This window comes from Argopecten irradians, chromosome 6 (genome assembly GCF_041381155.1).
Source record: "Argopecten irradians isolate NY chromosome 6, Ai_NY, whole genome shotgun sequence".
Taxonomy (NCBI): domain Eukaryota; kingdom Metazoa; phylum Mollusca; class Bivalvia; order Pectinida; family Pectinidae; genus Argopecten; species Argopecten irradians.
Window position 1 is genome coordinate 33,705,098 of NC_091139.1, and position 23,326 is coordinate 33,728,423.

Consider the following 23,326-nt stretch of genomic DNA (forward strand, 5'->3'; position numbering starts at 1 on the left):
ACAAGCTGAGAAAGGTCAGTAAACTGGACAAAAGATCTCCAGTTTACCAACACTTGGCAGTTCCGAATCACAGAGGCGGCGTGTAATTTATATTGTAGGTCTTATATGTATGTCGTTCAATATGTTCGATCTGGACATTCATATTGTTCGCACACTTTGGGCGGGATAGGGAGCCAATTCTAAATAGCGTATATTTTTATCTATAGATGTAAATGGTTATATAGTCACTTTCCGTCTACCACGACCTGCAAGCTCTTACCTGAGCGATTTATGATAACTGTCACACATTCTTGGTGGAGTTGATAAATTTATAGAAGTGTGTATCTGCAAAAACACGAAAGCTGAAGTACGTACACAGCGCACTATCGTTTATTATTTATATACATTGTAGTGATAAAAAGAAATGCAGAACTTAGAACTACGCGCCCAAACATTTGCTGGATTTTATTTTGGTAATTTCTAATTTAATACCCCGGAAAACCACAGTGTCGAAACTCAAACACGCTCCTGACCGACGATGTATTTTGACATACAAATTACCAAACAAGTGTAACTTTTACATAAATCATTTTGGAATAGAACAAGTCCTGGTTAACGTATAAGACCGTGGCACAATTCAATATCAATGCAATGTCAATATAAGTCGTGAAAACAGAATCTCTGGGTTTTTTCTCCAAATAGCAGAAACATTGTTATTAAAGAAATATAATTTGATATTATATAATATTAAGTATTTTAGATATGTTTCTGCAAAAGTAACATTCCTTCAGTAAGTTAATGAAATGTGCACGTGCTAAATTGATTTGCTTTATGTGTGATTACCTTTTTGCAAGGATTTATAAGTGAGAAGGATTCGTGTCTGTCTCTTTACACTACTAAACACCACGCGAGACGCTTATGAACCGGGAATAAAAACCGTTTTTCTCAACAAATACTTGTCTCGTCGAGTCAAACGAAACACCAATGTAAAGTAAATTAAATTTCACAACGTTTATAACTTGCTTTAAAGATGGAAGATTTAGAAGAAATGTCTTAAACTATCGTTAAAAAAATACGACCGCTCATGAAATGGCAGCACGCTTCAGAAAGTAAGACGGTAACCCTCGCACCCCCCATGCTACATCAAAGGCTGCGGCGGCGGATATCAAAGGAAATCAGTCGTAGTCCAACGTCACGGTCAGTGCACATACACAAAAGCGCCTGCGCTGTCTTTGCCCAAAACCCAGTGTGACCTATCCTTCTCATATACGTCCTTGCTTTTTGTAATTGCGACCACAAAGACCTGAGAATTGGTAACAGTAATATGTTTTTTAGGTTAAAAGTCGTACTCTACAAGGTGTATCACAGTGTATCACAGGGATACACCATGTAATGTATGCTTTTCACCATTTTTATATCTAGACCTAAAAAATTCCCAAATGGTCTATGGACACTGTGAGCAGTAGGTCCAAATATATAAAGTATAGATCAGTTTATATTAAGTATAACTAGTACTGATTTTCCAATTTCTGTGACTGCATGCGCTAAAGTGCTTTATCGGTGGGCTGACGTACGTGTGCTTCATACAAGCATATAGGCCTATATGTGCTTCAGTCTTAACCGAGGAATAAGAGTTTTATCATAAACATAATTTATGCAAAGGAGTTTGACGTTCTGTCAATTATATATAGTATGCATATATAAAAAATACTGTGTTTTTATATCTATAGTATAGAACCTATATTGGTATTTTTCATATATGTATACTATACTATATTGACAGAACGTCAAACTCCTGTGATTTATGTATGTTTCTGTGTACATATGCTTTAAAATATACATTACGCAATATATCATTTGTGCTGTCGGGTGCTCAATGCATTCTTAAAACATTTTTTTTATTATTCTGTATGTCTGTATTCATAGCTCTCTCGGCAGTTGCTTTTTATGCTTAAAGTGAATAGTCGGGCAAAGAAAACCAGTCTAAATGCGTTCATTGGCCTTCCAAAAGTTCTCACATATTAATACGACGATATAGTTCTGCTTAGTTTCCCCAGTTCTGACCATTAAAGTAAAGAAAAAATGAAATCATTGAAAGCGAGGCTGCGTGGAAATGTAACCACGGACATAGTGAGCCGGGAGGACGTTTTAGAATTTCCATACTTTGAATTAATTTCTTCGTACGCAGACAGATTTTGACGAGAGATTTTATTTTTCCATTTCATAAGAAATTATACTGGATACATTCACACCATTTTACCGACTTTAGCCATACTTGCCCGACTGTTCACTTTAAAGCAAGGACGTATCTCACTTATAAATCCTTGCTTTAAAGTGAACAGTCGGGCAAGGATGGCTAAAGTCGGTAAAATGGTGTGTATGTATCCAGTATAATTTCTTATGAAATAGAAAAATAAAAATCTCTCGCCAAAATCTGTCTGCGTACGAAGAAATTAAAGATGCTCCACCGCTGACAGAGCAAAAATCATATTCGTCATTTGAACATTAATTGGTGTCTAATCGTGTATATATATGCCTAATTAACACAAAAAATATATAAAATAATTTATTTCGCCTTTGGTGCATGCGCAATCAGTACTTCATTCCATATAGAATAATAGTGTAACAGAATTTTTTCGGGATGCAAATAATTATTTTTCATATTTTTAACTTGAAGTAAAATTAGAAGCTCTAACTTTTCAGTGGTGGTAATGGTGTAAAGTAAGTAACTTTTGTAACTGAAGAAAAATACTTAATCGTCTGCTTCTGATTTTGATAGTGAAAAAATGCCATTTGTCAGCGGTGGAGCATCTTTAATTTAAAGTATAGTAATCCTAAAACGTCCTCCCGGCTGACTATGTCCGTGGTTACATTTCCACGCAGCCTCGCTTTCAATGCTTTCAACTTTTCCTTGGTCAGAACTGGGAAACGTAAGCAGAACTTGGCCGTCGTATTAATATGTGAGAATTTTTGGAAGGCCAATGAACGCATTTAGACTGGTTGCCCGACTATTCACTTTAATGTCAAATATCTAGATGTTTGCGGCGAAAAATAATTTAAGTGGCGAATAGCGTCAGCAGGTGTCTGTGATGGAAAAAACCCAGTAAACAAACTATGGACACGCCAGAATAAATCAAAGTCGACGGTTTGTTACACCAGACCAATCAAACCTTTTAGAATAAACCAACCGTTCAAAAAGATGTTAAAATTCATATTTCGTGACTGCTTTGTATTGTTCGCTTGACTCGGTTAAACAGTTCTTCATTAGATTTTGTGTATAGCTATATCGAACCATTGTATAGACGTGGGTATATTAGTTTTATGACAAACAACACTTCTTCAATGATCTACATGTACGCAATGATTAAAGATGTACCCGGGTAGTCTTCACAATCTCAAGCAAACCATGCTTTTTCCGCGATTAAAGTGTCGGGAACGAGGTTGACATACGCCTGCCTACATAGTGTGATACAGGTTGCAGTCTACCGCCCCCTCTAGTACAGGATGTCAGTCCCAACTAAAATAACCGGTCTCATCGTGGAGGATATAAGATTTCCCACATCACTACAGAAAGATGGATCAGATGCTATGGTAGGTGCACTGATGATTTTGTAGAAGTTTGACATGTTGCCATTGCCGGGTTCGGATAGGCTACAGTATGTAGATCTCAACACTACAGTATAGCTATTCTAAACAGATAATGCACTGTACATAGACAAGATATCTAGAAGTAGCCTGTACTTTAACATGTCATCTTGGCTCTTGACCCTGCATGTCGATCGGATATATATGTTTATATATCTCCTTCGAATGAAGGGAAGTAAGGGACATAATACGTGCATTTTTTGTCTGCTTCCTACAAGTTTCTGAATCATAGAAGAGGTGATAAAGCTTGGAGTAATTCATATTTGGCCTAAATAAATGTGCAGTAAACATGCTACATTAAACTCCTACCTTGACATCAGGGTCAAAGGTCAAATAATTACAAAATTTACAGTAATATTAATAAAATGTATTGCATGGGTCATAATATCTACCAAGGTTAAACTTGCAGCATATACCATTAATTGCATCAAACAAAGCTATTGTGTGCAGTACATTGGAGCTAGGTTTGACCTTGAGGTCTTATCTCTACCTCAAGGTCAAAGGTTAAATGATTGCACATTCTAATTTTACAGTCAAAGTATTTGTTTGCTAGGTCATAACTTCTGAACCATTGAAACTTGGACCATGCCTGTATTAAACAAAGCTAATGAACAATTCACCGCTGTTATGTCAATGTGACCTTAAACTCTTATCTCGACCTCAAGGTCAAAGGTGAAATAAATACTCATTTTACAGAAATTTGTTGTCTGTGCAGTAATTTTCGAACCATGGTGATGAACTTTGAACAAACATGTGTCACAAAAATTCAGCATTGCAGTTAAATCATGGTGACCTTGACCAAAACTTTGAACATGTGATCTCTAGTTTTTCAATTGTACCACATTTAATACTGTATGTATTTGCTTATTATTTTTATAACAAGCCAGATTTGATACTAGTTCAATGATATGCTCATTTTCCAACATAAAAAAGGACATGCTGAAGAGCCAGAAATTTTTCTGTCATGTGCTGGTATATCTGAAGCAGAGTTTTTTTGCAAATACATGTATTTTAGTCTGAATGTAATATCTAATATGTTGTTTTTGTAGTGTTTTTATAATCTGTGGCTCCGTTAGAACAGGTACAGCTACATGTACAGTGTAGGATTTAAATATTGACATTACCCGGTATACTTAAAAGATATTGTAAACAGAGTACATGTAAATACAACTTCCAAATCTCATTACTGTTGTAAACAGAGTACATGTAAATACAACTTCCAAATCTCATTACTGTTATGTATAGGGTTTTCATTGGCCTAGAGGCTGGCTCAAGGGTTAAATATTAATTCCAAGTCATATCCCTCTGTGTTTACTTACATATACATGTACCCTATACATATATAGTAATAGAAAGTGAGGTGTATTCTCTAGCTGCCTATTGTAAGATCACACTTTTATAATTAAAATAATTCAATTTGCCAATAGTGCCAGTTTTTTACCTCCTATTTACTTTAAAGTTGTGCGAGTGACGATTGAGTGAAAAATAAATATAGATAGATAAAGAAAGATTGAAAGATTGCATGATTTGTAAAGGATACTAGATAAAGAATACAATATATATGAAATTAAAATGATAAAATATAATTAGCTTAGTAAGTAGGTTTAAAATATTTATTAATGTATATTAAAGGCATATCATTCCATTTAATTCTGTTTGAGAAAACTGCAGTTAACAGTCAGTTTTACCTTGTTTAATCAAGCCCACATATAACACAAGGCTTTATTCTATATACCGTATCTGACCCAATAACTACCCTTGGCCGTTGAAAATTGAAAAATGAAGGGACACTTATTATGACCTGGATAACATTTCATATATTATATACATACACAGAGTAAGCCATTAATCAATTCTAAAAAGAAATAAAAAAAAAAAGAAAACCTACATGGTTTTCATAGTTTCAGTCTGTGTTTAGTCAACATCTTTAATGTGAAATTGAGTCCTTTAAACGAGAGAACTGCACTTATTGGGACAAGGGCGCTTATTGAGGTGAATAAGGTAAATAATTTTTTTTTTTTCGGATTGGAGAAAAAGCTTCTAATTCAGATGATAAGTAGAAGACCATTGAAAAATGCATACTGATTCAAAAGTATGTTAACTATTCTGGGATGAATAGTTTAAATGTGATATTAGAGAAGGGCGGTGGTAACGGTAGTAGGTCAGATTGTTGACCATGATAAGATTGACCATCCATAGGTCAAGTGACACAGATTCACTAGCTGATACCCACTCCTTTATAGTTTCTTAGCCAGATAATAAAACGCTGAAGCTACAATTGATGAGAGATTAATTTTTGAGATACAATAAGAAAGTTTTACAAATTTTAATTTTTGGGTTGGTTTGATTGGTATTCCGTCTTTGCACATTACAGAGTTACTTCCCTTGCGGGTAGGTATTGATTGTGACGTCATTATTTTGTGAGCACAATTCACGTCGTTTTCTCCGAAATGTATGACGTTACACTCCCAAACACATGACGTCACAATCAATACCTACCCGCAAGTGCAGATAACTCTGTAATATGCAAATTCGGAATAATGTCCTTAATAGCCAGGGACATTTTAGGACATACCAGGTTTAGGAGGTGGATGAAAACCAGAGTATCCTGAGAAAATCCACTGACCTCTAGTTAGATGGAGGGCTCTTGACCTCATCTTAACCACTCAACAGCTGTAGACCTCTACAAACTTCAATTGGTTCATATATAAAAGATTGTTAAATTCTTTTATTTTTAACAAAAGCAAAAAAATCCCAACTGAAGCAATTATGTCTATTTTTACAGTGATTTACATGATATACATGTATGTATGTGTTTGCGTTAGTATGTATTAATAATGTAGAGTTTGTATTTTTATCAATGTCTGGTTAAATAGAGATAAACTGGCTCAGACATGAAACTCTTATGCATGTAGAACACAGTCGGGCATGTATCTGAATAATTTAAATATAGTAGCAAAGTTGATATCTCAGAATTAATAAGTTATGTGTATTTGTTTAAAACTTAAGATATTAGAATATTGTTGTGAAAAAATCTTGAAATTCACAGTTTGATGCATGGTCAGAAAAATGTAATTTATGTTAAACAGTCAATGTACTATGAACTCAAAATGGTTTTAAACAAAAATTTTTCTTTGTTAGCTTCGGACGTTTTCATAAACTGGTTTGAATATATATATCGACTTTTTCTTTTAGGACAAGTTTGAAATACCTAGAATTTATGTGTTCTTTTCTTTTCAGGACAAGGTATTTGAAATACTTAACCCATTGAATTTATGTATTTGTAATCTTTTCTAGTTGAAAAATTAAACATTATTTTTAAATATGTAATTAACAGCACAAGGCCCCAGATTATTCGTGTCCCTATGCCATCCTGTCCACCGATTCAGACCTACAAGGATGTGGCACAACCTTCACCGTGGGCAAGGGCAATGCCATAGGTACCTCAACTGTCTTATAACCAGTGATGCTCTTTAGAGTAACTTGTATTTTGTATAAAATATGTAGTTCAACGCTATTTTCACCAATAGATACACTTGTCACATACGTGCAAAACACTGACATACTAAGTCATATTAGTAAGTTAGACAGGTTCTTTACACAGATGGTTCCCATTAACATATTTGATACACAGATGGTCCCCATACAGGTTTGATACACAAATGGGTCCCCATACTCAGTTTTGATACAGAGATGGGCCCCATACACAGATTTGATACACAGATGGTCCCCATACATAGGTTTGATACACAGATGGTCCTCATACACAGGTTTGATACACATATGGTCCTCATACACAGATTTGATACACAGATGTTCCTCATACACAGATTTTATACACAGATGTTCCCCATACACATATGTGATACACAATTGGTCCCCATACACAGTTTTGATACAGAGATGGTCCCCATACACAGATTTGATACACAGATGGTCCCTATACATAGGTTTGATACACAGATGGTCCCCATACACAGATTTGATACACAGATGGTCCCCATACACAGATTTGATACACAGATGGTCCTCATACACAGGTTTGATACACAGATGGTCCCCATACACATATTTGATACACAGATGGTCCCAATACACAGATTTTATACCCAGATGTGATACACAATTGGTCCCCATACACAGTTTTGATACACAGATGGTCCTCATATACAGGTTTGATACACAAATGGTCCCCATACATAGGTTTGATACACAGATGGTCCCCATACACAGATTTGATACACAGATTGTCCCCATACACAGATGGTCCTCATACACAGGTTTGATACACAGATGGTCCCCATACACAGATTTGATACACAGATGGTCCCCATACACGGATGGTCCTCATACACAGGTTTGATACACAGATGTTCCCCATACACAGGCTTGGGTACACAGATGGTCCCCATACACAGATTTGATACACAGATGGTCCTCAAACACCGGTTTGATACACAAATGGTCCCCATACACAGGTTTGATACACAAATGGTTCTCCATATACAAGTTTGATACACAGATGGTCCCCATATACAGGTTTGATACACAGATGGTCTCCATACACAGGTTTGATACACAGATGGTCCTCATACACAGGGTTGATTCACAGCTGGTATCCATACACAGGTTTGATGCACAGATGGTCACCATATACAGGTTTGATACACAGATGGTCCCCATACACAGATTTGATAGCAGATGGTCCTCATACACAGGTTTGATACACAGATAGTCCCTTTACACATATGTGATACACAGATAGTCCCCATACACAGATGGTCCTCGAACACAAGTTTGATACACAGATGGTCCCCATACACATATTTGATACACAGATGGTCCCAATACACAGGTTCTATTCACAGATGGTCCCCATACACAGATTTGATACACAGATGGTCCCCTAACACAGGTTTGATACACAGATGGTCCCCATATACATAGGTTTGATACACAGATGGTCCCCATACACAGGTTTGATACACAGATGGTCCCCATACACAGGTTCGATTCACAGATGGTCCCCATATACATAGGTTTGATACACAGATGGTCCCCATACACAGATTTGATACACAGATGGTCCCCATACACAGATTTGATACACAGATGGTCCCCTTACACAGGTTTGATACACAGATGGTCCCCATATACATAGGTTTGATACACAGATGGTCCCCATACACAGGTTTGATACACAGATGGTCCCCATATACAGGGTTGATTCACAGCTGGTATCCATACACAGGTTTGATACACAAATGGTCCCCATATACAGGTTTGATACACAGATGGTCTCCATACACAGATTTGATAGCAGATGGTCCTCATACACAGGTTTGATACACAGATGGTCCCTATACACATATGTGATACACAGATAGTCCCCATACACAGTTTTTATACACAGATGGTCCCCATACACATATTTGATACACAGATGTTCCCCATACACAGGTTTGATACACAGATGGTCCCCATACACAGATTTGATACACAGATGGTCCCCATACACAGATGGTCCTCGAACACACGTTTGATACACATATGGTCCCCATACACATATTTGATACACAGATGGTCCCCATACACAGGTTTGATTGATACACAGATGGTCCCCATATACAGGTTTGATACACAGATGGTCCCCATATACATAGGTTTGATACACAGATGGTCCCCATACACAGGTTTGATACACAGATGGTCCCCATATACAGGTTTGATACACAGATGGTCCCCATATACAGGTTTGATACACAGATGGTCCCCATATACAGGTTTGATACACAAATGGTCCCCATATATAGGTTTGATACACAGATGGTCCCCTTACACAAGCTTGATCCAGTTTCAACGTGAGGACAGAATTAAATTATACATAATATATTTTAACAGTCAGACCCTATGAGATGTTTGGTCATTTAATTTATTAGGTTTCTTTCCTTCCTTGCCAAGAATTGACAGTGAGAGGAGACAAGCCTTAAAAGTTTTATGAAATCATTAATTAGTAGAGAAATCCCACTTATTATGTGGCTGTAATTGCAGCATAAAGCCCCAGACTACGCAGCACCATATCTTGTCCTGGAGACAGATGGGACCTTACAAGGGTGTGGCACGAGCTTCACAGCTGGCCGTGGCAATAAACTAGGTATGGGGTTGATATATAGATTCTCTGCTTGTACAAAAATGCTGTTATTACCACGCAAGCCTTATGAGATATATTTCCTTGCTAGATGCTTCGTTGAAATTTTGGCAAATTATCACGATTTTCTCACTTCTATTTTGACAAATTTGTCTCTAGATTTACCTTGAATGTCTCATTCACTCCTGAAGACACATTTGAAGTTTTCTGATTGAAAGGCTGGGATAGTTGATTATGAATTTTCAGGAGTCAATGAGTTTAAAGGATCTGATTTTCTTGCAAAAATATGGCCTTTCTACCTTCCCTATCAATCCTTGGCTTGGCTGTTTGCATCATTCTAAAACAAATTAGGTCATATCTATTAAAATTATCAACACTTCACCAAACACATTCAGAATGCTATTCATATGACAGTACATATACCATTCAAATGCTGTTTATAGATTTTGCAACAGTTATCTTTTTTTGTTCAAAAGACATTGATCAAATAATTGACATGATTACGAAGCATTGTATTCATTTTTAAAGAGCTTTGAACATTGAATATTTTCTGTTGTAACTCATTAAACTATCATTATTGTTAACAATAAGTATAAAGGAGTTGTTATAAGTTAATTAGATATTTTGAAACATGATTGATTTTACATTAATGTTTTGGATGTTATTGTGAAATATTGTCTAATGCTGTACTCGGAAATGATAACAAAATTTACCAGGTCAAATTATTTTTATCTTGAATTATTTCTGCAGTCTGTCTGGCCATTGAAAACTTCAAAAGCTTGGTCGTTGGACAAAACCTGCAGGATATCTTCAATGATTTTGGCGGATTCTGGCGTTCATTAGCCAGTGAAGACCAAATTAGATGGGTAAGATCTTAACCGCTTTAAGTTTACATCCTGATAATAAACATTTTTGATTGATTTCTACGTCATAATTAACATACAGTCAAACCTGCCTATGCATCACCCTGTATATAATTGAATTTTAATTGCTTGCTTGCATGATGTGGCGACAATATTTTGATGCCTCCATCGTGAATTGGGCCGCAATTGTATGAGGGGGGATAATGTAAACCTACCATGTCTTTTGTGTCCTATCCTGTCAGACCACGTCCCACCCTGTTATGACCTGCCTCCAAAGTATTTGGGGCAAGGTTAGACATTGATAGATTTTAATCTGTTAAAATATTTCGATGCATGAAGACCTCTACCTTTTTGACCTATTACATCATTAGATGGGTAAGATCTTAACCGCTTTAAGTTTACATCCTGATAATAAACATTTTTGATTGATTTCTACGTCATAATTAACATACAGTCAAACCTGCCTATGCGTCACCCTGTATATAATTGAATTTTAATTGCTAACATTTATCATTTGTTTGATTCCATTTACAGTTGGGACCTGAGAAAGGTGTAACTCATTTAGCCATAGCAGCTATCATCAATGCTGTGTGGGATTTGTGGGCTAAAATGGAAGGCAAGGTAAGATTTGGTCTTGGTCTCGTAGGGCGGCAAGATATGGATTTAGTCTGAGATTTGTAGGTTCAAATTGACAGGATATGATAGATTTTGTGTTTGAAAAAAATGGGATGGGAGATTTAGGGCAAAGTACATGCCATTTGTGAAGAGTTTGTCTTTAAATCTTTGGCTAAAATTCTGAATAAACTATATATGTATTTTTGTCTAGGATTTGAAATGTATAGAGCAAGCTAAGATGGTAAGGAGGTGGAAAACATCCAGTGATTTTAGCTTAAGATTGTAAGGAGGTGGAAAACATCCAGTGATTTTAGCTGAATATATCAACATTTCTTTCATTGTTTCAGCCACTGTGGAAGTTGCTGGCCGATATGGTAAGTCTATAGTACATGAATGTATTATTGTGTCAAGTTTAAAAATATGTGATTATTATATTTGAAATTAATGTAGAAAAGATTGATGAGTTTTTGTAAACTATTAACAAAGTAATGATTTAGGCCTTATGCACCTCTTGTTTCTGTAAGATTTGTGTCATCTTTTTTTTTTGTTTCAGTCCCCAGAGAAGCTGGTGTCCACCATTGACTTTAGACACATGTAAGGCACATTACCCCTCTAAATCATAGACATATGTAAGACACATTATCTTTCTAAATCATAGGCATATGTAAGACACTTTACCTCTCTAAATCATAGACATATATAAGACACATTACCTCTCTAAATCATAGATATATGTAAGACACATTACCTCTCTAAATCATAGACATATATAAGACACATTACCTCTCTAAATCATAGACATATATAAGACACATTACCTCTCTAAATCATAGGCATATGTAAGACACTTTACCTCTCTAAATCATAGACATATATAAGACACATTACCTCTCTAAATCATAGATATATGTAAGACACATTACCTCTCTAAATCATAGACATATGTAAGACACATTACCTCTCTAAATCATAGACATATGTAAGACACATTACCTCTCTAAATCATAGACATGTGTAAGACACATTACCTCTCTAAATAGACATATATAAGACACATTACCTCTCTAAATCATAGACATGTGTAAGACACTTTACCTCTCTAAATCATAGACATGTGTAAGACACATTACCTTTCTAAATCATAGACATGTGTAAGACACATTACCTCTCTAAATCATAGACATGTGTAAGACACATTACCTCTCTAAATCATAGACATATGTAAGACACATTACCTCTCTAAATCATAGACATATGTAAGACACATTACCTCTCTAAATAGACATATATAAGACACATTACCTTTCTAAATCATAGACATGTGTAAGACACTTTACCTCTCTAAATCATAGACATGTGTAAGACACGTTACCTCTCTAAATCATAGACATATGTAAGACACATTACTTCTCTAAATCATAGATATATGTAAGACACATTACCTCTCTAAATCATAGACATATGCAAGGCACCTCTCTAAATCATAGACATATGCAAGACACTTTACTTCTCTAAATCATAGATATATGTAAGACACATTACCTCTCTAAATAGACATATGTAAGGCACCTCTCTAAATCATAGACATATGCAAGACACTTTACTTCTCTAAATCATAGATATATGTAAGACACATTACCTCTCTAAATCATAGACATATGTAAGACACATTACCTCTCTAAATAGACATATATAAGACACATTACCTTTCTAAATCATAGACATGTGTAAGACACATTACCTCTCTAAATCATAGACATATGTAAGACACGTTACCTCTCTAAATCATAGACATATGTAAGACACATTACCTCTCTAAATCATAGACATATGTAAGACACGTTACCTCTCTAAATCATAGACATATGTAAGACACGTTACCTCTCTAAATCATAGACATATGTAAGACACATTACTTCTCTAAATCATAGACATATGTAAGACACATTACCTCTCTAAATAGACATATGTAAGGCACCTCTCTAAATTATAGACATATGCAAGACACTTTACCTCTCTAAATCATAGACATATGTAAGACACTTTACTTCTCTAAATCATAGATATATGTAAGACACATTACCTCTCTAAATAGACATATGTAAGGCACCTCTCTAAATCATAGACATATGTAAGACACATTACTTCTCTAAATCATAGACATATGTAAGACACTTTACTTCTCTAAATCATAGACATATGTAAGACACATTACCTCTCTAAATAGACATATATAAGGCACCTCTCTAAATCATAGACATATGTAAGACACATTACTTCTCTAAATCATAGACATATGTAAGACACATTACTTCTCTAAATCATAGACATATGTAAGACACATTACCCCTCTAAATCATAGACATATGTAAGACACTTTACCTCTCTAAATCATAGACATATGTAAGACACTTTACTTCTCTAAATCATAGATATATGTAAGACACATTACCTCTCTAAATAGACATATATAAGACACATTACCTTTCTAAATCATAGACATGTGTAAGACACATTACCTCTCTAAATCATAGATATATGTAAGACACATTACCTCTAATCACATGTTGGTTGTTTGTAGGGGGGACACTATAACAAAGGCAGAAGCTCTTGGTAAGTTTGTAGCACTACGTATTTGAAGTCTAAGGAAGTGATTGAAAATATAATTAGTTTGATAGCAACTGGTATGAAATATGACAGCAGTATGTTGTAAATCTTGGTAATCTTCAATAATATATTTAAAACTGAACGGATAGATTAATATACATGTACCTATATTTGGTTATTTTTTAAGGCAAACAAACATTTCATGATTTTAATTATCAAATTTAAAAAAGGGGAAACTAAATTTCAATGGATTCAAATTTCAGGATCTGGCTATAATGGTAGAACAATGATTTACCGATTATTGATTATTTTGCAACCCTGACAAGGTTTCGCATTATCTGGAAAATCAAATTCTCACGAAAATTACCAGCTGTACAGTATATCCGCATACTATTTCTTTTCTTCCACAGAAATACTGAAGAAAGGTCAGGTTGGAAAGGAACAGAGAGGTGTGTACTCTGTAGGCTGTCTAATTATTATTTTTACAATTACTATAATTCATACTGGTTAGTCTTCGTAATTTCACAAGAAAATAAATCAAGATTAATTTAGAGAAAAGTTAATACACAAGAATCAGTCAGAACAAGTATTTCATGTTGATTTGTCAGACATTATGATAATTAAGATGAGATATTACCTGATAGCCATCTATTTTATTGCTTTTGTCAGATATTAGATCTATAATTATGCTTTGCAGAGGCTGAGGTAGTTGCTAATGGTTACCCTGCTTACACAACTTCCTGTGGTTGGCTTGGATATTCGGATGAAAAAATCAAAAGGGTGAGTTCTTAAGTTTTTCTAACTGCTTTAATAACAAAATATATTCCATATCTAGTTAGCAGATTTGTATGCCATTATGATAATTGGGAGGGAAGCATATACTATTAACGAAAGAATGTAATGTCTGGTCACATCCTGGTGTATCTAGATCACCAACTTAAGGAGAGGGGGTAAATTATATCTTATGCTTATTTCCAATTTAATTTTAATGTAAAAGCAATACATAACATTTAACAGTTGCTGACATTGTATTATTTTACATTATTTGTGATAAAATTCTTTATTTCTGGTTTCATGTAAATGTAAAAGCAATATGCAGTATATACCATATAACCAGTAGCTGGCATGGTTTTATGTGACAGTAGTTTTGATGATCATTTATTTATCTTTTAGCTAGCAACAGAAGCTCTAAGCCAAGGAATGTGCAGGTAGGTCGTTATAATTAAATTATAGAATACCAGGGGAGGAGCTTCATAACTTTTCAATAGATATGAGAGGAATATTGGTTTCAACATATAACACATACTGTATAGATAAAGAGTGTTATGTAAAATACAGTATAACCCCAATAATTTGAATATTAGAATCATTAGTTCGAGGAATACAGGGTATTCGACTCATCCAAGGTTGGTCATGATCAATCATGGACAGTTAAAATGTCTTAATTCAAACTATGAAAAATAATGCATGTCAATAACATTTTAATTACCATGATTTTCAGCATTTTGAACTTCTATGAAAGTAGTTTTATAGCAATATAAAATTTAAAAAATATATATAACATAAATGATGAACGTTTGAAAATTTCTCAATGGCTGAACACCTTTTCAACGAATACATAGGTAAGTACTATGCATTTGATAAAACGGGGATATATTTCTCTTTGAGGAATAAGGGGTATTGGACAACGAGCTATCCAGGGTTTTGTTTGAGGAAATATATAGGGACACGGACGGGACCATGCAATCAGTTTGACGAATGGGGGGTATTCAAGGAATGCAGGTTCGAGATAGAGGGGTCATAATGTACTTGGTTTTTGTTGAATGATATATCAGTAAAAGGGACAGGACTTGACATGTTGCTCTGTACATCTGTATCTGGTGAAAGTTTAAGCTTCAATTTATTTATGTGATTTTGTTTCAGGTTCAAGATGAAGGTAGGAGGAGATGTCAAGGACGATGCGAGGAGAGCAAAAATGTTCCGTGAGATAATAGGATATGACCGACCTCTGGTAGGTGTGAATGCTAATTCAAAAATCCTATCTGCTTTATTAACAAGAAGGTCATACATAGATTCTAAAGGCCAAATCTGTATTAGCTTGATTATAAGTATGTATTAGCGACAACTCTGCCAGTACAGATACATGTGAAATTTCACTGTTAGAGCGAAATCAATGCACAATGCAAAGTTAAGCTGGTCAATTTTAAATGGGAAATAGGTGGTGAAATTGTTTCTTCTTACTACAGGACAATGATGCACATCATTAAGATCTTGAATGCAATGTTAACATACTTTTACTGACAAAATACAACAAGTGTTGGTATCGGCTGTGACCTATCACCTAACGTCGCGGCTCATTAGCTACTGTGATAGGTGAGAGAGCCGATACAGCAATTAGACAATTGAAGTATGTAATTTCGGCTATGATTGGTTGGGATAGCTCCTTGGGCGTGGCTAGGATACGAAGAACAATCTTTCACGAGAGAGTCAAATTTAGAATAGCAACAACATAACGTCATGTAACCCAAATTGGCACACGTTTTTCTTATTTTTAAGCATCTATTTGTCAGATTGCAATATAATTCCAATTTTTGTACCAATCTCATAAATAGAGCCTATCATCTGTCTGTTGGTCTATGTATGGAATTCTTCCTGCACGTGTTTCCATAAATAGCATCCTTGGATACAGGTCTGGAGCGCACCTGTTATCAACCAGGTGCGGGTACCCAGATTGGCACACCCAGGTAAAAACAGTGAGCATAGAAAAACATCGGTATATTTCAAATATAATTCGACTTTTATTGAAACTACAATACAAATATCAACAATTATTGCCATTGAACACTTTTCTCCATATGTATTTTTAGAATGATTTACGTCAAAATCAATGTTGTCAATAGGCAGGTAAAATTTCATCTTTATGGTTATCACTTGCCTTTCTTACATGATTTTTACGACAATATTCATGCATATTTTGCCTTTTGAAGCTTTGTGTGTGTGGTACTGTTAAATAAACATATAAATGGTATAAGGGAGGTAACTCTTGGATTTATAAGATTTCGCATGCGCACATTATCGCAGATGAAAATTTCCATACTAGAAAATCGACATCTATGGAGGATAAAACAGCTCTGAACTATGAAGATACCAAATAACTGACAACTAAATTGATTAAATTTGTATTCTAGACATAGTTTTTACCATTTCCCCACTTTTTAGAGCAGACTTTTGAGCAAAAAGAGGAAAACTAGAGTCATCGCACGGGGCAATATTTACAGTAACACTTGATTTCAGGTATTTTCTCAAGTTTATCTCTGTACAAAATTCCTCCTAGCAATGGTCATGTGGAAATATCACCATTAAAATATTTCATGATGATCAGGGAATAATTATAGCAACAGCTAAAAGAAAATTTCCGAAGTGAATTAAAACGAAAGCATTATTATCAAAAAGTGTGCCATTTTGGGTAGCGTGCCAATTTGGGTATCATGACGTTACAACACTGTCGCATCTTTTTAATCGGTATTATCAAATATAGCACTGCTTAATATGTCTCAATCACAACAGTCTTTTCCTTAGTAAATCAATTTACACTTATCCACAATTTTCCAACAGATTACACAGAAATTTGATTTCTATGATTTTTTTGTAATCGTGTCGAAATATATATTCTGCTACATTTAATCCGGAGACTGATATTTATATAACAAACTATAACACCTGGCTGCAACAACGTAGCTCTGAACGACGGACAGTCGATGATTTCAGACAGATCTCCATCAACAGAGCTACGATTCCGTCACATTGACCGTAGTGTTCCAAAACACCCAACATTGAAAATGATACAATTCAGGTGTGTCATGTAAATTTGCAATTCAATTCAACAATATCCACCATTTCTAAAATAAACTGATAATCCTTTCACCCACCTTCATGTCTAAATTATGTTCGACACGGTTCACGTGGCCGCCATGTGCTACTCATTACTTTACCATATTTGGAATAACTTACAAACAATTTTTTAGCTCGCCTATTCGAAGAATAGGGGGAGCTAATGTTGTCACCCCGGCGTCGGCGTCAGCGTTGGCGTCCAATTTCACGTTAAAGTTTTTTGAGCAAGTTTCTGTTTCCTCAATTGTTTAAGCTCAAGTCATCATAAATGTTTATGATTTTATTTTCCTAATGTGTATGGATGCTGAACATGATAATACAACCAATTTGGGGCCCTTTAGGGGGGTTTTTGAGTCTGTTAATTTGTCATTTTTCCATGATTAAATAGTAAATACTTGAACATCAACTTCTTCTGAATAGGCGAGCTTTGCTGTTCTCCAACAGCTCTTGTTACTACGACAGATGATTTCACAGATTTTTTAACTCGAGTTTGAAAAAAAAATTTGGGTCAAATCAAATGATACTGGTACTAGTAAGTTTCACAATGTTTATTCTGAGTTTGTTGACTATTTTTAAAATCAAAACATTTTACCTGTTGACATTTCGTCACGGTTTCCAGTAAATCAAACATGGCGGTGTATTTGAATAGAATTATGTGTGTGTTGTATTTGCCTTGGATTTTGTCACTAACAGGTGACGAAACATTATAATCGGCAGATTTGTAATTTGAAAATTGATTATATTTGTTAGTATAATACATTTACATACGGGTATTATCCAACAAATGTATTTGTATCAGCCTGAATGTTGATTACACTAATGGGACTGCCTAAAGGTAAACTGCAGAGCAAGGTAACATATGCCCCGCCTTTCAGTCGCCGCGATAGCCAATGAGAGACCCCGTTACTTTTGGCGCTGTGTTCTTCACAGCATCATACATCTGCTGTGTGACCTACTGAGCCAGTGAGCGAGCAATTACATCAGTGACACCCCCAACACTTGTTGTACTTTGACAATAAACAAGTCCTTTTTTCACGTATTTCTTCATCAGAATTAAGGGACTATTCAGCACAAACCAGATTAAGTAATAACTTAACTTCAAATTTTCAGGAAACAGTACTGGGAACACATGTTTAATGCTTAATATTGACCTTAGTGCTTACACTCAAGTTATTGATTTGTTAAAATAAATGACCTTGACTTTTAAGGTCACTAAATACAGTGTGTGATGTTATGTAGATGATGGATGCTAACCAGATATGGGAGGTAGATGAGGCTGTAGACTGGATGAAACAGTTGGCAGAGTACAAACCCTTGTGGATAGAGGAACCAACCAACCCTGACGATATCCTAGGGCATGCAGCCATCGCTGAGGTATTTTATCCATATTTAAGAACAAAAAAGTAATAATTAGTCACAAGCTAAAAACATAGATGTGTGTTGATACTTCTAGAATTCGACGGAGAAATCCAATATAAGATATATACTGTATAATGATTTAAAAGGAGATTTTCAAAGGGACTAATTCACGTACCACTTGATACTCGATAACGTTTTTGGGGGACTAGTATTTCCAGTGGTGATGGAACATAATCATTTGTAATCTTCGCGCTGAAATGACATTAGTGTGGGATATCATCTTTAAATTTCATTCCATCATTAATAGAAACAATAGCCCTGCACAAACGTTATTGGTTATCATACACTCAGAAAAAAACATTACTTGCAATTACTTAGAAAAAGTAATTCTTTTACTTGGATCAAGTAATTATTAAAGTAATTCATTTCTTCAATGGGTAAGTAATTGTTAGTAATTTGCAATAATTTCAAGTAATTGGATTTCAAGTAATTTTCTAGTAAATATTGGTAAAATAATTACTTGGTAGAACTTAAAGATATAAGTAAAATGGATTATCAATTTAGTATTTGTTTTACTTATATATGAAAAATCAAAGTAATACTTTTTATATTTTTAAGTAATTCATAATAAAATCAAAGTACTGAAAGTACTGCTGCGGTAAAACTTCTGGATGATAGGAGTTGATTCGAGTGTTAAAGATTGATAAGTCAATGGTTATATTATCAGTATAACTGCAAATTGGAAAACGATCCAAAGAAAACAGGACTTAAACTAAGGCTGAAAAACTAATACAAATAATTGTTTTTTATTTGGTCGTAATAATTTATCACATTGATTTATTTTCTCACATTTTGTACAGGTCCAGTTATTCTAAATACACATAATGCATTTCAGTGCAGAACCTTCAATCAAAGAGGAAGTATTTATGTTGTCAAGTTTATATAAAGAAAAGTTTCAGCATTATGGTGACTTGTAATGTCAAATTAAATTGATTTTTTTTGTTAAAAACTAAACAGGCATTCTTCAGATATCAAGAAAAAACTTACTGGTTATATTATATAAAATCTCATATACTGTTTAAGCAATACCGTACACGTATTTGACCTTTAATGACTAATATGAATGACATCAAGGATTTCCTTTTTAACAAAAATGTATCTAGCAAGTTTAAGAACACCATACTATCTATAACTACAAAAATTAATGGTTGTCAGACCGTGTAACATATAAAACTAACGTATATTGTCATAAAGGATGACTTTCATGCTTCATAACTTCACTAATACTACTTTGGCAACATATCAGGGGGAAAGAGGGGAAAGAGAGGGAAAGAGAGAAAAAAATCTATCAGCTGTTTACCGGTATATGCTTTATCAAGTTTCAAGTACATGAATGTATATATATTAACTATAAAACTAAATAACCTGAGTTAATTAACTAAACGACATGTAAATGGCACGAAGGATATTTTTTGTCAAAACATGTTAATATTTTTTCTCTATGTCTATCAAGTTTGTAGTACATTACAACATATATTCTAACAAACGGTAACGGCACGAGTTACCTAAATGACAGATATTGTCATCAGTGTCCTTTTCTAACTACAATTTGTAAATATCTTCTTATTAAATATTATGGAAAGTTGTTCAGCAAAATTTGGAGCAAGGATAGGTCCAAAATTCGGATCGCAAATTCACTCAGAAATTATACTTTGACATGATAATTTACTTTGAAATTTGACTATTGGTTCCAAAACTGTTTTCATAAGGCTTGAACATGATAATTTACTTTGAAATATGAATATTGGTAGAAAAACTGTTCTTATAAGGCTTGGTTCAAGAAAAACATAATTGTAGTATTTGATTTAATGAAGGATAGTGACACGCTTACTTTTTACTGTTTTGATGAATTGATACAAATCTATCAGATTAGTACTAATTTTGTGGAATATCACGGTTTTATTATCTGCTATCAGAGAATACCTGAATTAGGCTGACTCTGAAATATGTCAAATTTGTTTCCTACTTACATTAAATATTTCATATTGATCTGTACAATGTAATGAAAAAATAACATACTCCTACCGGGAGGAGAAGATGGGAAGACTTAATTAGTTCAGTCGAATCATTTGAAATGGGTTGATATTTCTAAAATTTCCTTTACAGTAACGAAAATTATAAGCTTCAGTGGTTTCAATATATATTATAGCAGATTCACTCAGCAATTTTACTTTGACATGATAATCTACTCTGAAAAAAACATTGTGTTACAAATTATATAAGTACATTTGCCTAGTACAGAATAGTACGTACATGTATTACAATTTCAGTTATATTTTAAACACCTCCGATTTTTTTCATTTAATTTGCATAAACAACCAAACGATAAGATTTCGTTATAAAATGACACTTAATCCTCTAAACAATAGAACAGCCAACTCTAGATCACTGCTTATTGTTTTGATGTGGTCATGATCAATGTATCACACCTTCACGCTTGGCTGCACACTGCTACAGATACGAAGAGATGTATACCCAGCTCCCTACCGCTCCGAACCGCTGTAAATGAAAATGTGTATGAGCAAGGGACGTCAGAAACATTATATAACATGTGTTGAGAATATGTATAACAGTATTTACATTAAAACCTATCTATTAAAACCACCCAGTGGTCTGAGTAAAAGTGGTCTTAATAGCGAGGTGGTCTTAATTCTGAGGTGGACCAGGTTTCTTCTATGATCATGACGATCAAGAACAGAAACTCTGTATCCTAGCTGACCGGTACATAATATATGTACTGTATTTTTGTTTCAAAATTGAAATTTTATGAAAAATGCAATATACATGTATATATAAATGTATATTATATATATATTTTTTTTAATTTTTTGTTCAATTTTTTGCATTTAACACATTTACAAATACATGGGACATCAACATAAACTTGACATGACATATACATTACATTTATATAAAAAAAACATAAGAAACATAACATAGCATGCTGAGTATGTACATGTACGTGTGGGGAAAAAACCAGTTTGATATATTTTGGTTAAGATAAATTTGCAAATTACTATATTTGATCAATCAGTTTTGTCGGCCATTAGAATCTTAATCATATCATATTTTAATGCATGCGTATCTAATCAAAACCAATAATTTACAAATATTTTTTAAAGTTTGATAAATTAGGGACATATAATGACTATACCATTTATTTCTAGAGCATAGACATATTTTTTTCATTAAATAAAGTTAATGGTGTGTGCTTATTTAAATCTTAAACTGAATTTCACTGAAGTAATTGTTGACAATCTAAATGAAAATACTTTTTTCTAGACATTACTTTCTATTATGTTTTAATTATAATTCAAATACATATCGTTAGTTTAATCAGAGATTTAGATAGTTATTAAATTATCTATGTCTCTGGTTTAATTATCACATAGTATCACCTGAGGTAAATGAGAATCTATGTGTTTTAAAATTGGTATTGATCTGTGTAAATTATTATTAATATTTACGTAAATCGATTTTAATTATCCCGGCATGTGCAATGATTGGTCAAATAATAACTTACGATCACAATCGGTAAAGTGTTTGAAAGACTACTGTGCAATAGTCAAGCGTACTTTTAACTAATGCAAAACACCGATTGTTTACCACAACAAAATAGATGACACATCTATTGAAATGAGATGATTGACGTACGGTACTTCATAAATATCTGAAATAAGATCATTATATCTCATACATTAAAGAATTTTAATTCCATTGGCGTTACACGTATGAGCAAGAACTGCCTAAATCGTTCGATCTCGCCACCAGGGCTATCCAAAGAACGTTGCATTACTTGAGGCAGAGATTTAAATAGTATTGGGATACGTAACTAGGGCTGTTCTCGCGATATCACGTACACACCTATTGTTATCGTAAACGGATGAACGGTTACCGCGAGACCAAGCCGTGCGTCTGCGCACTAATAGCTGGAGGCGAGTTATCATAGTGTTAGCCCGTGAAGCTGTGTACGGCATATTTGACTACAAACCAATAAACATCGAAAAGTATCTCATAACTTTTTTACCGTTACATTAGAGACGCTCATCTCATGCATGTATATTTTACGTGTTATTTTTTATGAAAAATTGTAAAATTAAAACCTATGTATTGAAAATTCTGTAAGTAATGATCATAATGTTAGTAAATTTTGGTGATT

The 23,326-nt window shown here is 34.2% G+C and overlaps 1 protein-coding gene across 2 annotated transcripts in view; it reads left to right on the forward strand.

Moving 5' to 3' along the window:
• The first annotated feature begins 3,393 nt into the window (after positions 1-3,393).
• Positions 3,394-23,326, forward strand: part of LOC138325688 (mitochondrial enolase superfamily member 1-like) — a 30,553-nt gene continuing 10,620 nt past the window's right edge. Inside the window, exons 1-12 of one of the 2 annotated variants that reach the window (XM_069271510.1) lie at positions 3,394-3,570; positions 9,676-9,778; positions 10,523-10,638; positions 11,170-11,256; positions 11,598-11,624; positions 11,804-11,844; positions 13,832-13,863; positions 14,268-14,306; positions 14,555-14,637; positions 15,031-15,065; positions 15,781-15,868; positions 18,988-19,122. In XM_069271510.1, the coding sequence (XP_069127611.1) occupies positions 3,484-3,570; positions 9,676-9,778; positions 10,523-10,638; positions 11,170-11,256; positions 11,598-11,624; positions 11,804-11,844; positions 13,832-13,863; positions 14,268-14,306; positions 14,555-14,637; positions 15,031-15,065; positions 15,781-15,868; positions 18,988-19,122 (873 nt within the window). In that variant the 5' untranslated portion in view covers positions 3,394-3,483. Of the gene's footprint in view, positions 3,571-6,961; positions 7,065-9,675; positions 9,779-10,522; positions 10,639-11,169; positions 11,257-11,597; positions 11,625-11,803; positions 11,845-13,831; positions 13,864-14,267; positions 14,307-14,554; positions 14,638-15,030; positions 15,066-15,780; positions 15,869-18,987; positions 19,123-23,326 lie in introns of both variants that reach the window. The other variant, XM_069271509.1, reaches the window with a different exon arrangement.